Source organism: Hyperoodon ampullatus, assembly GCF_949752795.1.
Source record: "Hyperoodon ampullatus genome assembly, chromosome: 18".
Classification (NCBI taxonomy): Eukaryota; Metazoa; Chordata; class Mammalia; order Artiodactyla; family Ziphiidae; genus Hyperoodon; species Hyperoodon ampullatus.
Window position 1 is genome coordinate 13,824,020 of NC_136931.1, and position 12,993 is coordinate 13,837,012.

Below are 12,993 nucleotides of genomic sequence, written 5' to 3' on the forward strand. Positions count from 1 at the left end.
CCCCGGTCTGGGAAGATCCCACATGCCGCGGAGCAGCTAGATCCGTGAGCCATGGCCGCTGGGCCTGTGCATCCAGAGCCTGTGCTCCGCAACAGGAGAGACCACAACAGTGAGAGGCCCACGTACAGCAAAAAAATTAAAAAAAAAAAAAAAAAATGAGGTGTTGGGCTTCCCTGCTGGTCCAGTGGTTAAGACTCTGCCTTCCACTGCAGGGGGCTTGGGTTTGATCCCTGGTCCGGGAAGTTCCACGTGCCTCAAGGTGTGGCCAAAAAAAAGAAAAAAAAAACACCAGGAGGCATTTGTTTTTTCACCTAGCCGATTGGCAGACATTAAAAACTTAGATAATAACCTGTCTTGATCAGGCTGTGGTTGGAGTCAGTAGCTGCAGACTTATAAGGTATTCTATTCTTGCTCATTACCTTGTGCAGATAGTGTGTTTGCTGGGATTTACACATTCTAATTGTTAAGTCTTCTAAAAGTCTTTTTAGAAATAATACAGACAATGATTCCTTTTGTTCTAAAGAATCATAGTGTACATTTGTTGAGCACTTGTCTGTATGTAACAGGCACTGTTCTAAACGTTTTTCTTATATTGTTTCAGTTTGGGCTCCCCTGTAAGCAGAGCCCGAGACAAGGTTAGATTATTGGGAGGTAATTGCAGGAAGCAAGAGTGAGGGATCAGTGGGGAGAGACAGGGAAAAGAGGAAAAGCCAATATTAAGGGCACGTTACTGAGGTTCATGCTGTGGACATTAGAAACTGGCTTCTGTCAAGACCTGCTGAGAAGCATGCAGAATGCCTTTGAAAATTGCCCACCTGAGGGTTAACAACACCAGTTCCTCTCCCTCTTGGGTTGAAGGTTACCCCTGGAGGTATGAAGTCCCCTGTACATCCTGTTGCTCAGGCAGCCCCCAACGGATAGATGCTCTGAGGGCAGAGAATAGAAAGACTGCAGTGCACAGGTGGGATGCTTGTTAGAGTGAGACGGGTTTGAACTTGTGAGAAATTATCCATTACTGTTGCACCTGAAATCTGGAAGACTTAAGAGTGGGGATTTGGGGCATCAGAAACATGTGCTATGGGTGTTAACTCATAAAGCAAACTTATTTATCAATCAGATACTTACTATAGCATTTACTATGTTCTAAGTACTTTACAAATATTGATGCATAACATTCCCTGTAAGACAGTGCTGTTAACCCATTTAGAGTAAGGGCACTGGGGTCACAGAGAGTGTAAGAAATTTGATCACACAACTAAATCTAACTCAAAGCCAGACCACCTGGTTCCAAAGTTCCTGCTCTGAAGCACATTATAATCACAGAAACTGTTTTGTCGAGATTCAGCCGAAGCAACCTTTCTTGTGATGGAGGTAGTGAACCCAGCATCCTCTTGGTTATCTGTGAAAGTGTCTTTGATGGGTGATCTTTATCATCTGTATATGGACATCTTGCCTGAATAAGAAGTTTGTATTATTTAACTTTTTCTTTCTTTTCAATGTGTTTGTAAATCATTCAAGGATAATAACCCTATTTGCTTTTTTGTAATTTAGCATAGAATCTGATGAGTTTACCAGAGGGTTATATGCTGAGGTTTATTTGGCTAACATTTATTGAGTGTCTTATGTATTTCAGACCCCGATTTAATCATTTTATCTTGCTCCTAAAAAGCTACACTGGATTGTTCAAAGTGCTTTGTATTGAAGGTTTGATATATGACTTAAAGAATAAATATGACCAGCAGTGTGATTTTATTTTAATTGAGCTGCTTCCCAAAAGTGTGCTCATTGCACACTCAGTTTATGATGGTATATTTTACAGGTTATCTACTCCCAAATTGCTTTCCCTTTTTAATTTTTTTTTCTGTGGTTTGCCTTTGAATCAGTTTACAGACCCCCAGAGGACAGACAGGAGAAGGGCAAGATGATTTTGTTGCTTATTATCTCTGGATATGTTTATGTTTTGTTTCAGGAATAATACTACAGTATCTGCATACTTTTGTGAAATCACCAATCCTTGTTTTTTGTTAGATTTGGCCTGGTGACTGGTTAAAATAAGAAGTGGTTATAGATTTTCTTTGGGTTTCATTTATCCATATTTCATTTTATTTGACAAAAACTATGCTTACTAGGTGCGATGCAACGTTCTAAGTACTCATTGAATTCTTTAGGAAGGTACTATTCAATTTTATAAATGAGGCAACTGAGGCAAAGAGAGATTAAGTAGTAATATGCAGCTAGTTAAGCGGCAGAGCTAGGATTCAGACCCAGGCACTCTAGTGGAAGTCCAGTACTCTTAACCACTGTGATGCTAAGGTCCTGCCACTCTACCAGTTTGAATTTAGTAGTCTTAATTTCTTTATCCCTCTTTTTAAAGAAATAGAAAACCCCAGTCAGATAAGCAGAGATCTCAAACTATAGATGCTGACTCAATATTAAAGTGATTTATGAGCATTATGTTGATGGCAAACATCTTCAGACAGAAAATATTTTTTAAACGCTATTTGCTTTCTTCCTTCCAGTTTTATTGAGATATAATTGACATATAGCACTGTATAAGTTTAAGGTGTTGCAGCATAATGACTTGGGTTACATACATTATGAAATGGTTATCACAGTTCATCTCATTTGGTACAACATTAAAGAAATAGGAAAAAAAATTTTTCCTTTGTGTTGAGTACTCTTAGGATTTACTCTCTTGACAACTTTCATGTATAACATATAGCAGTGTTAATTATATTTGTCATGTTGTACATCAGACAAAATATTTTAACTAAAGTCTTTGCTTCTCCCTAGTTACTTATATCAAATTGCACATCTTGGAGATGATGATGAAGAACCTGAGTTTTCATCTGCCATGCCTCTGGAAGAAGGAGATACATTCTTTTTTCAGCCAAGACCACTCAAAAACCTTGTGCTGGTTGATGAGTTGGACAGCCTCTCTCCCATTTTGTTTTGCCAGGTGAGGGTCTTTGCAGTCACTCCGTAATGAATAGTGCTAGCCAACTGTTTCTGAATCTGAATGAGTTTAAAGTTTTAACTCCAGGGCTTCCCTGTTGGCGCAGTGGTTGAGAGTCCGCCTGCCGATGCAGGGGACACGGGTTTGTGCCCCGGTCCAGGAAGATCCCACATGCCGCGGAGCGGCTGGGCCCGTGAGCCATGGCCGCTGAGCCTGCGCGTCCGGAGCCTGTGCTCCGCAATGGCAGAAGCCACAACAGTGAGAGGCCCGCGTACTGGGGGGGAAAAAAAAAAGTTTTAACTCCAATTAAATTAAGGTTTAGTTTAAGAGGTTCATCAGCATATCTGTGGTATTGCCAGAGTATAAGGGTGAAGCAACTAAAGGTAGTGGGGTAATTAAAAACCATTACATAAATCCTTGGGCTTAAAAAAATTTTTTTTTAATGATAAAAATCATGTTTTATAAAAATTCAGACCGTACAAAAGATAGAAGGTTAAAGTCCAACCCCCAATCTTTTCAACCCTCTATTCCACCGAGGCTGTGCCATTAATAGCTTCCTGTGATTGCTTCCAGGCATTTTCTCTGCATCTGTAAGCATTTGTGTGTTACACTTTTCTTTTTAATGTAAATATGCTCATATCCTTTACAGTATTCTGAAGTAGACCTTTTATCACTTAACAATCTGTGAATATCTGTATCTCATTTTAACACTCACTTCCTCCATGAAGTACTCCAGAGACACTGGGATCAGTCAGTAACAGAATCTTTTTGGGAAACCAAGGTGGCCCAAGATGGGAATTGTGTTTCTCACTATTGGCACTCAAGTGTAGCAGAAATTTTACCATGCTGTTGCATCCTGGATTCCTGGGGTTCCAGTGACCATTAGGCATCACCCTACCCTGTCTAGATGATGACACTTTTAGTGGAAGAGTTTTGCTCACTGTGCCAGGGACACACAGTCAGTATTCAGGCACTCTTCCGGCACTGGTAAAATTAGCAGTTCTGAAGTTAACTGCTTTTGTTCTTTCTTTTTGAGAAAGGGTTAGTCCTGAGGGCAATAGAAAATAAGTATGAATAATTCCTAATTGGATTTTTACTGATTTTTTTTTCTGCTTTCATTGGAATTTGAGGAGATAATTGTGTAAATAGTTTGTAGGTCAAGAATAAAATTAACAGGAAGTTCAGGTATCTGTAGCAGGGCTATAAGCATTTCTTGCCATGTATCTCTTTACTAGCCTAGTGAGGCTTCTGGATCCCCTCTGTGAATAATATTTTTAAATGCATATAGTAATAAACATCATAGCCAAGAGAGCAAATTATTTTTTAAACTGTGAAAAATTAGTATATGTGCTTCTGTAATGGGCTTAAAATAACAGGAAAGTGCATTTAAAATAGGTGAGTTAATTTTTTGAAGAAGTCAGTGTGAAGGTTGTAGACATTTACAACCCACATGCTCATCCATGTTACAGTAGGCTGCACTGCCTTACAGTCAAGAATTTTCATTTGAATTGTACAGTTTGACAAAACTACAATACAAATAACTTCTTTCCACATGTTGATCAACAAATATTTGTACTGGAAAGCAGCTAGATGTCTGGGGTGACTAGTACAAGAACACATGGCTTCCCCATTTGGTGGCAAACAGCCAGGTGCAGAGTTACCCCGTAATTGGTCAGATACATCATAGGAACATCTATAGTAGATAGGGCAGCTGTGATCATGTGCGTTCTAACAGCAGATCTAGTAAATGTAATTTTGAAATAGTGATAAGGGAAATGATATTTGGAGGTGTCTGTAAACTTTAATGTTGGTGACAAAGTCACGGATAACGATAATATAATGTCTATATTTTTAGTTGGAAGGAAATGCTGAGATTTCAGTTTGAGGTTATATAACAATTTCATTAATTGTAAGAAATACTTTGTTAACTCAAGAACTGATACAGGTGGGACTTCCCTGGTGGTCCAGTGGTTAAGACTCCGCGCTTCCACTACAAGGGGCACAGGTTTGATCCCTGGTCAAGGAACTAAGATCCCACATGCCACGCAGCATGGCAAAAAAAACCAAGAACAAGCTTTTTTGGTTGGTAAAACTTGCTGCTTCAAACTGTTTGCTTTTTGGAACATTGGGTCTTTTCCACTCCATGCCCCCAGGGCCAGTAGCAATATTTAAGCCTAATAAACTAAAAAGTCGTTTGTCGCCCTGAGAACAATCAGGGTTGGGTATGGAAAAGGAGCAGAAGTAGACATTTTTTTCCCCTTTCTCTGTGCAGATAGCTGACCTGGCCAATGAAGACACTCCACAGCTATATGTGGCCTGTGGTAGGGGACCGAGGTCATCTCTGAGAGTCTTAAGGCATGGACTTGAGGTAAGATTGGAATTTCTAGATCATATGCAGGGTTTGGAGGAAAGCATTGACAAAGCAGCCTAAGGCTGTATTTAATGTTTCTATGAAAGAAAAATGTTTTTCTTCCTCCCCATTTCCATAAAGTTTAGAGTTTAAATTTCCTATCCTTTAACATGTTAGCACAGTAGGCACATTTTAAAAATTTGGCAAATAGGGATCAAAGGGGAGAAACACGTCTGTTAGTTCCAGGTTCAGTCGCCATTATGTGGAAGTTAGGAAATCTGCATGGCACATTTTACCCCGTTTCCTTTTAGTGTTGGTCTTTTTTCGTAGCTTTTAGATACTTATATTTTTAGCTATGTTAATATTGTGTATATATTTTTGTATCTTATTACGTTCCTGATTACTGTGTGCTCTTATGTCACGTCATTTTTAATGTTTTTGCAATATATCTCCACAGTGGGTGGATTAGAATTTATTTAATGAATCCTTTATTTTTTTAATTTAATTTATTTTTTATACAGCAGGTTCTTATTATGTATCTGTTTTATACATATTAGTGTATATAGGTCAGTCCCAATCTCCCAATTCATCCCTCCACCCTCCCACCTCCCGCAGTGAATCATTTATTGTTGGACTTTTTAGGTGATATGGATACTGAAAATTACCTTCTCAAATCCCACACCCTCTTCTCATCATGGTTCTAGTGTTGATGGCTTTTAGCTAGTGCACTGGACTTGATTTTGTTAGGAGTAAAATAAAGCTTTCTCTGACAGTTTGCTCTTAGAGGTTGGGGTTGAGCAGACTCCAGGCTCTTAGAGGCCCACTGCCTGTTTTTGGAAATTTTTATTGGAACACAGGGAAGATGACCTTGGTTTTGAATTCTGGCTCTACTATTTAATAGCTATTACTAAGCTTTATAGGACCTGCCTTAAAGGATTGTTGTGTGAATTAAATGAGAATGTGTATGAAGCACTTAGCTCAAGTTCTGGCATGTAGTAACTGTTCAATAAATGTTAGCTATTAGAATTGTAGTTTCAGAGACTTCAAAAAATTTTGACTGCCCAAGTATTCATCAGGTCACCAAGTTTTCGATGACCTGAACCCAATTTAGACCTGTAGTTCTTGATTAGTTACTTACTGCCAATTGGATCCTGTCACGCATCTGATTAAAGCAAGCGCTCAACAAACAATACATACATGCATTAACAGAAGGTTCTGTGTACCGTGTGAGAGATGAAGGACCCGATTCAGAGCCATTGTTGGTGAGTCCTCTGCTCCCCCCAAGTGTTTCCAACGCTATTAAAAACTATGTTACATAAAACGAGTTTCAAATTGTTGGACACTGCTTTCTTCCTGTACATCTATTTATTGAGCCTTGTTGTCTAGCGAGATGATGGTCTCAGTTGAACAAGGTCACTGTCAGATACTACATTTAGTGTATAGAGTGTGGTATACCTGACATTTACGTTTTACTGACGGTGAAGTTTTCCAAGATTCTCCTGTACCACGATCAGGTACTCCTGCTATTATTACGTCAGTAGACCAACAAAAGGGTAATATCTTTCATGTATATACTTGCGTTCTTCCTATAAGATGTAGTTCCACTGTACAGTATAATAGGCTGCCTAATTTTTTATTTCTAGGTCATTTAAAAATACTTAATAAAATTTTTATTTTTGAATGGTTTTAGATTTACAGAAAAATTGCAAAGATACTACAGACAGTGAATGTATAACCCACACCTAGTTTTCTCCTCTAGATCATTTTGAGTTCATCTTATGTATTGCATTTACTCTCGTTTGAGAGCCTATAGGACATTCAGAGGATTCTTGACTCTGACCTTAAGGAGCATAAGAATCTAGTAGGAAGGACAAAACAATTCCTCAGATCACTTTTTAGGTAAGTGTCCTAAGAGGTGGTGATTGTGATTCCTGTGAGAATTTATGAGGAAGAGATGACTGCCAGCCAAGAGAATAAGGGAAGATTTTTCCTACAGAATGTGGCATTTGAATTGTTCTGTGAAGGTAGATGGAATTTGGCCTTGAGGGAACAAAGAAAAGAAATGGGAGGCTTCCCTGGTGGTGCAGTGGTTAAGAAGCCGCCTGCCAATGCAGGGGACACGGGTTCGAGCCCTGGTCCGGGAAGATCCTACATGCCGCAGAACAACTAAGCCCGTGCTCCACAACTACAGAACCTGCGCTCCAGAGCCCGTGAGCCACAACTATTGAGCCTGCATGCCACAACTACTGAAGCCCGCACGCCTAGAGCCTGTGCTCTGCAACAAGAGAAGCCACTGCAGTGAGAAGCCCGAGTACCGCAATGAAGAGTAGCCCCTGCTCGCCACGACTAGAAAAAGCCCGCACGCAGCAACAAAGACCCAACGCAGCCAAAAATAAAACGAATACAATACAATAAATTAAATAAATACGTTTTTAAAAAAAGAAAGGAGCAAAAAAAAGAAAAAGAAAAGAAAGAAAGAAATGGGATGCTAACTTAGATGGACTGTTTCATTCCCACATGCTCACTTTGAGGAGGATGCAGGCATGTTATACCCAAAGGAAGCGTTTGGCCTTGGCTGCAACAACTGTCCTAGATGTTCCATCACTTCTTGCTGAAGTCTGTTATGGGAATTGCCAGTACCTCTAGCGTTTTGGTTCTTACGTTCTTTTTGATTAGATGGTTCCAATGTTTTAATCAAGTATACAGTGTGAGCCTTGCTGTGTTGGGACTGTATTATCTAGTGTAGTTGTAAGCAAGGAGCTGAGTTTCATGCTCACTGGATCTGTGGTTTGTTTCCTCTCCTGTCAGGTATCAGAAATGGCTGTCTCAGAGCTACCTGGTAACCCCAATGCTGTCTGGACAGTGCGTCGGCACATTGAAGGTAAGCAGCCCTTTCCCAACAGTCAAAATGAGGGTCTGGGTGCCATTGACAATAGAAGGCTTAAGAGACTGCATTCATAATGCTTCTGTATCGCATCATCTAGCACCATATCCTAGAAACTTCTTCTGACTCAACACCATGTTTTTGAGGCTCTCCCAATCAGGGCGCCTTCACTTACTACTTTGTGTACACATGGGTAAGGGGAGCATAGGGTAACTGTTAATATTCAGTACATACACACTTGAGTATCATAGATAGAGTTGTTGTATGTTGTGTTCTTTGAATGTATTCATCTTTAAGATACTCCTTCCGTTTGTGTGAGGAGTATGGTGTAAGGGAAAGTTCTTCTTTTTTCTTCAATGATGTTTTCTCTCTTATTGTGCTGAAATCACAGTGAAATTAAAGGTAGTATTCTGGGTATTAAGAGATTGGTAAAGCTTGTTAATGTCCTGCTCAATAGGCATAGTAGTTGTGTTTAAGGAAAGCGGAGGTTGATTGAATGGAATCAGAATTTTAGAGTGAGCGGAAAAGAAGGGATGGAGGAAAGAGGAAGTCTGAGCTCCAGAATAAAAATGGTCACCTCATCCTAAAAAATTGAAAGTTATGCGAAAATTCATTTCAGTGCAATAGCAGGAAAGTCTTGTGACAACTGAATTTCAGTCCCTTAGAGATGAAACTCAATTCTCATCTTCCCTTTGATTCTTTGGGATCGTAGGTCATTTCTATTCCTAGACCTCATTTTCCTCTTGTTCCCTCAGGAATGTGGGACTGGCCATATACAAAGCTTTTTCAAGAAAACAGCTGGAAATCTTCCTGCTATTTAGATGTTTTGGTTGTATGGAACAAATTTAAGGGAGCTGGGAAATGTGGAGGAGGGAAATCTCATTTCTATTAATAGAGTACACATTTTAGTGGATTTTGTCTTCATGTAAGCATTGGAATCCAGTCTGAGTTGAGTAGAAAGAAAAAAAGAAGTGAATAGGAAATTAGTAGGTTCATTTTAGCTGAGAAGGTAATTATTGGATGATTGGTTTTGAAAGATTTCCCCATTTTGTGTAATGTCTTCATAAAGAAACTGGTCACTGTTGATGTTCACCTTTAGCTTGGTGGCAGATTGGCTGGTTGACATTTAGGCTCTTGAAAACATTTCCCAGACTGTTTGAATTAGAAAGAGCCTTTGAGATAAAACCTAGTTTGCTCCTCTTTTTTTGTTTGTTTTTGTTTTCACTTATTAAACTTTACTGTAAAGTCAATTTAGATTTGCAGGAAAGTTAACCCCTCATTTTTATGAAGAAGGCCGAAAATCACAGGCGTTGACTGTCCCAAGATAGGGCACCTAGGTAATAGAGACTGAAAGCGGTGTCTCCCGAATCTCAATCCAGTGTTCATTTGACTAACCCTGTACTGAGTTTGGGTCATGCTGGTTTTCTAGGATAAGTTCAGTATTCTCATCCTGCTACCTTGTAATTAAGATAGGACTCTAGGGCTTCCCTGGTAGCTCAGTGGTAGAGAGTCTGTCTGCCGATGCAGGGGACACGGGTTCGTGCCCCGGTCCGGGAAGATCCCACATGCCGCGGAGCGGCTGGGCCCGTGAGCCATGGCCGCTGAGCCTGCGCGTCCGGAACCTGTGCTCCACAATGGGAGAGGCCACAACAGTGAGAGGCCCGCATACTGCAAAAATAAAAATAAAATAAAGATAGGACTCTATTCTAAGGGCATGTGCCATCTAAAAAAGAAGATAAGTATAAAAAACTGTTTTGGGCTTCCCTAGTGGCGCAGTGGTTGAGAGTCTGCCTGCCGATGCAGGGGACACGGGTTCGTGCCCCGGTCTGGGAAGATCCCACATGCCGCGGAGCACCTGGGCCCGTGAGCCATGGCCGCTGGGCCTGCGCGTCCGGAGCCTGTGCTCCGCAATGGGGGAGGCCATAACAGTGAGAGGCCCGCGTACAGCAAAAAACAAACAAACAAAAAAAAACTGTTGTGTGTTCTGATGTGATGAAAGGCACAAACGTGTTGCCAGGAGGGGTTAGAGGAGAGGGAACAGGCATGTGTTTGAGAATCAGGAAAGGCTTTTGGGGTAAGTTAGATAAGTTTGTGATCAGTGGTATGTTGCATGATGGAACTTGTAGCTGAAAAGTTTTGTTCTCTAGATACCAAAATCTAGGAAATGATTACATCCTGATAAATTTTACTCTTTAGAAACTATAATTTAGGTGATCACCCACAAAACAGGTCAAGTTCTCTCTGTTCATTCTCTTTCCAGATACCCTAAGTGACTATTCCACATGTCCACACATGCTGCAGTCTTCCAGGCAACTACTAACCTTGGCTGGTACTTGGTGATGCACACTACCAATACCAAGCCTTTTTTTCTCTTCCACAGGTGGCTGGTGAAGGTGCTGATCACCACAGGTGTGTACCTTGTACCTATCGCTAGGGTCTACTGTGGGGTCTTAGAGATTACCCAGGGAGAGGGACCTGCACAAAATATTGAGGCTGCCCTGGTAGCATCTTTCAGAGGGTAACTTTGCAGTTGGCTCTCCATGTGCAGTGTTAGTGGTGCACACCCATCTGCCTGTATGTTAAATAGTCTGAGGCAGGAATCACTTTCTCCCACAGAATATGGAACATTGGATTAATTTGCCTCTCATTAAGCTAAAAGAGGCTGTAGCTAGAAAATCTTAACTTCATACTCTCCCTTGATGTTTTTGTATGTTCCACGTGTACTGACTGAAAGATTACGTCCTGGAAAAAGCCCCCCTTTTTTCTCTTTTGAGTATAATTAAGACTGTGCTGAGGGAAGACAAGCACTGAGTAGTCTGAGTATAGAGTGAGAGTGAGACATTGGAGGCCTAAATCATCTGGATGGTCACTCACTTTTCCCTTTGGAGTAGTGAGCTGTTTTTTGAGCCTGAGATACTAAGGCGGGGGAGAGAAGAAGAAAGCATTCCCTCTTCTGTGGGCTGCTTCTGTATTGCTCAGACAGATAGAAGTCCTGTTTAACTGAGACAAAGATGCGTTCTCATATCCTAATAGATTCTTCACTGAGGTATGAACTAATAGTCTTTTATATGAAATTTGAAACCTCTGGAAGAAGGCAACATAGATTTCATAGTTCATAGTCATTTATCTTGACTGAAGCTTGATTTTGTTCTGAAGTCCACCTTTTAACCTATAACCTGCCTAGGACACAAGAGCAGCTTATCTGTTTCTGGTCCTCCTGGCCGTAGAATGGAAAGGGTAGAAGTTACAGTGTGCTTAGTATTTACAGGGTAGTGGATATTCTGAGGAAATCCATGATGTAAAGCAGCTTTCAGATGTCAGTCATTGCTTTACTCCTTGCTGAACTGCCCAGCAAACATAAGACCCTGTTTAAGTCCACTGAGCATCTCTATTTTTATACCTGAGCAGTCTGGGGCCTTGGGTCAGAGGAAGGATAAGGGCCCAGGCAGCCCTTTTTCCTCACTCCCCTCATTCTCTGCATGTAAGTTATAAATGTATGGTTTCTTTTCTGGAAGCTCACCTTTTCCCTTGACTGAAGGAAGAGGCCGAAATCCTGACCAGTTTGAGCCCGTTTTTGTTTGGCTTTAATTTGCCCTGGCACAGCTTTTAAGATACAGGGTTTCAGTGTTGAGAACATGAGAAAGGACACAATATTTATATAATGTTAAAATTAAGCAATTCCTGTTACTTTTACATACCAGAAATTTCCAGCTCAAAAACTGAGAGCTGGAACAAAGCTTCCAAGCTTGGTGTTGTGTGGAGAGTGAAGATGGTTTTGTTGTGCGCTATTAAGGCATCCATTTCAGAGACAACCACGTCCGCACTCCATGTTTTATGATGGCGAACAGTGCAGTCTTCTTACAAAGCCATTTTATAACGTGTCCCCAGGCATGCAATACATGGTGACAGTTATAATAAAGTAATCTAAAACCAATTATCTGCTTGTTCAGTGTTATTCCTTATGATGGAACCCTTGCTCTGGATTCCTGGTGTAGCCATTAGATTATACCCATTAGGAAAGATCTTTGATCCTTGCCTTTGAGCCACTCATTCAGTGCACACGTATCATTAACTGAAGCAACAGTTTTGCAGAATAGTACTTACCCTTACTATGAGGCATCCTCATAAATTATATTTATTTCTATATATTTGTATTTTAAAATTCTGATTGCAATCCACCAAATTGATTTTATGTCCTGCTAATAGGTCAGAACGCTACTGTAGGTTATACCAATAATACATTTTCATCTGGCCCCTTTTTCTGTGAAGAGCACTGATTCTGCTGAACTCATTGAGTAATCTTAGTTTAGCTGAATGACCCTTGGAGCAATCAAAATCCAGACTGTGTCCTTGATGTGAGTGGGGTGGATCAGGCCTATGGTGTTGAGCTCTGACAAGGACTCAGGCAAGCAGGATCCTTCAGCTTCTGCTAAGAGTGAGGTAGCCACTCCAATTTAGTACCTTGTCTACTTGTCATTCTATGCCTTGTTTGCCTGATTTCTGTGTGAAGGGGACAGGAAGAGGGGAATTGATATAGAAAATTCAAATGTAGGAAAATCTCAATTCATCTCAAAAAAATGAACATACATTTATTCAGCATTTATCAAGCTTTATGCCAAACATTGTGCTGGACGTGGGAGATACATATAGAAGTTGTTTTATGTTGTAGGGTGGAATGTGTAGGAAGTAGACAACTTTTAACTATGGGATCTGTGTGAGAAACTTTCGGGGTTGCCTGTATACCTCTGACCTCCTTGAAAAACTTGTTGGTGTTTGTTTATCCAAGTACATTTTATTAAATGA

General features: G+C 40.5%; 1 protein-coding gene across 1 annotated transcript in view; it reads left to right on the forward strand.

The window, feature by feature from the left end:
* Positions 1–12,993, forward strand: part of SF3B3 (splicing factor 3b subunit 3) — a gene marked incomplete at its 5' end in the record, with an annotated part of 44,713 nt that overhangs the window by 14,423 nt on the left and 17,297 nt on the right. Inside the window, 3 exons of the mRNA XM_079723789.1 lie at positions 2,794–2,959; positions 5,229–5,324; positions 8,115–8,187. Of these exons, the coding sequence (XP_079579915.1) occupies positions 2,794–2,959; positions 5,229–5,324; positions 8,115–8,187 (335 nt within the window). The remainder of the gene's footprint in view (positions 1–2,793; positions 2,960–5,228; positions 5,325–8,114; positions 8,188–12,993) is intronic.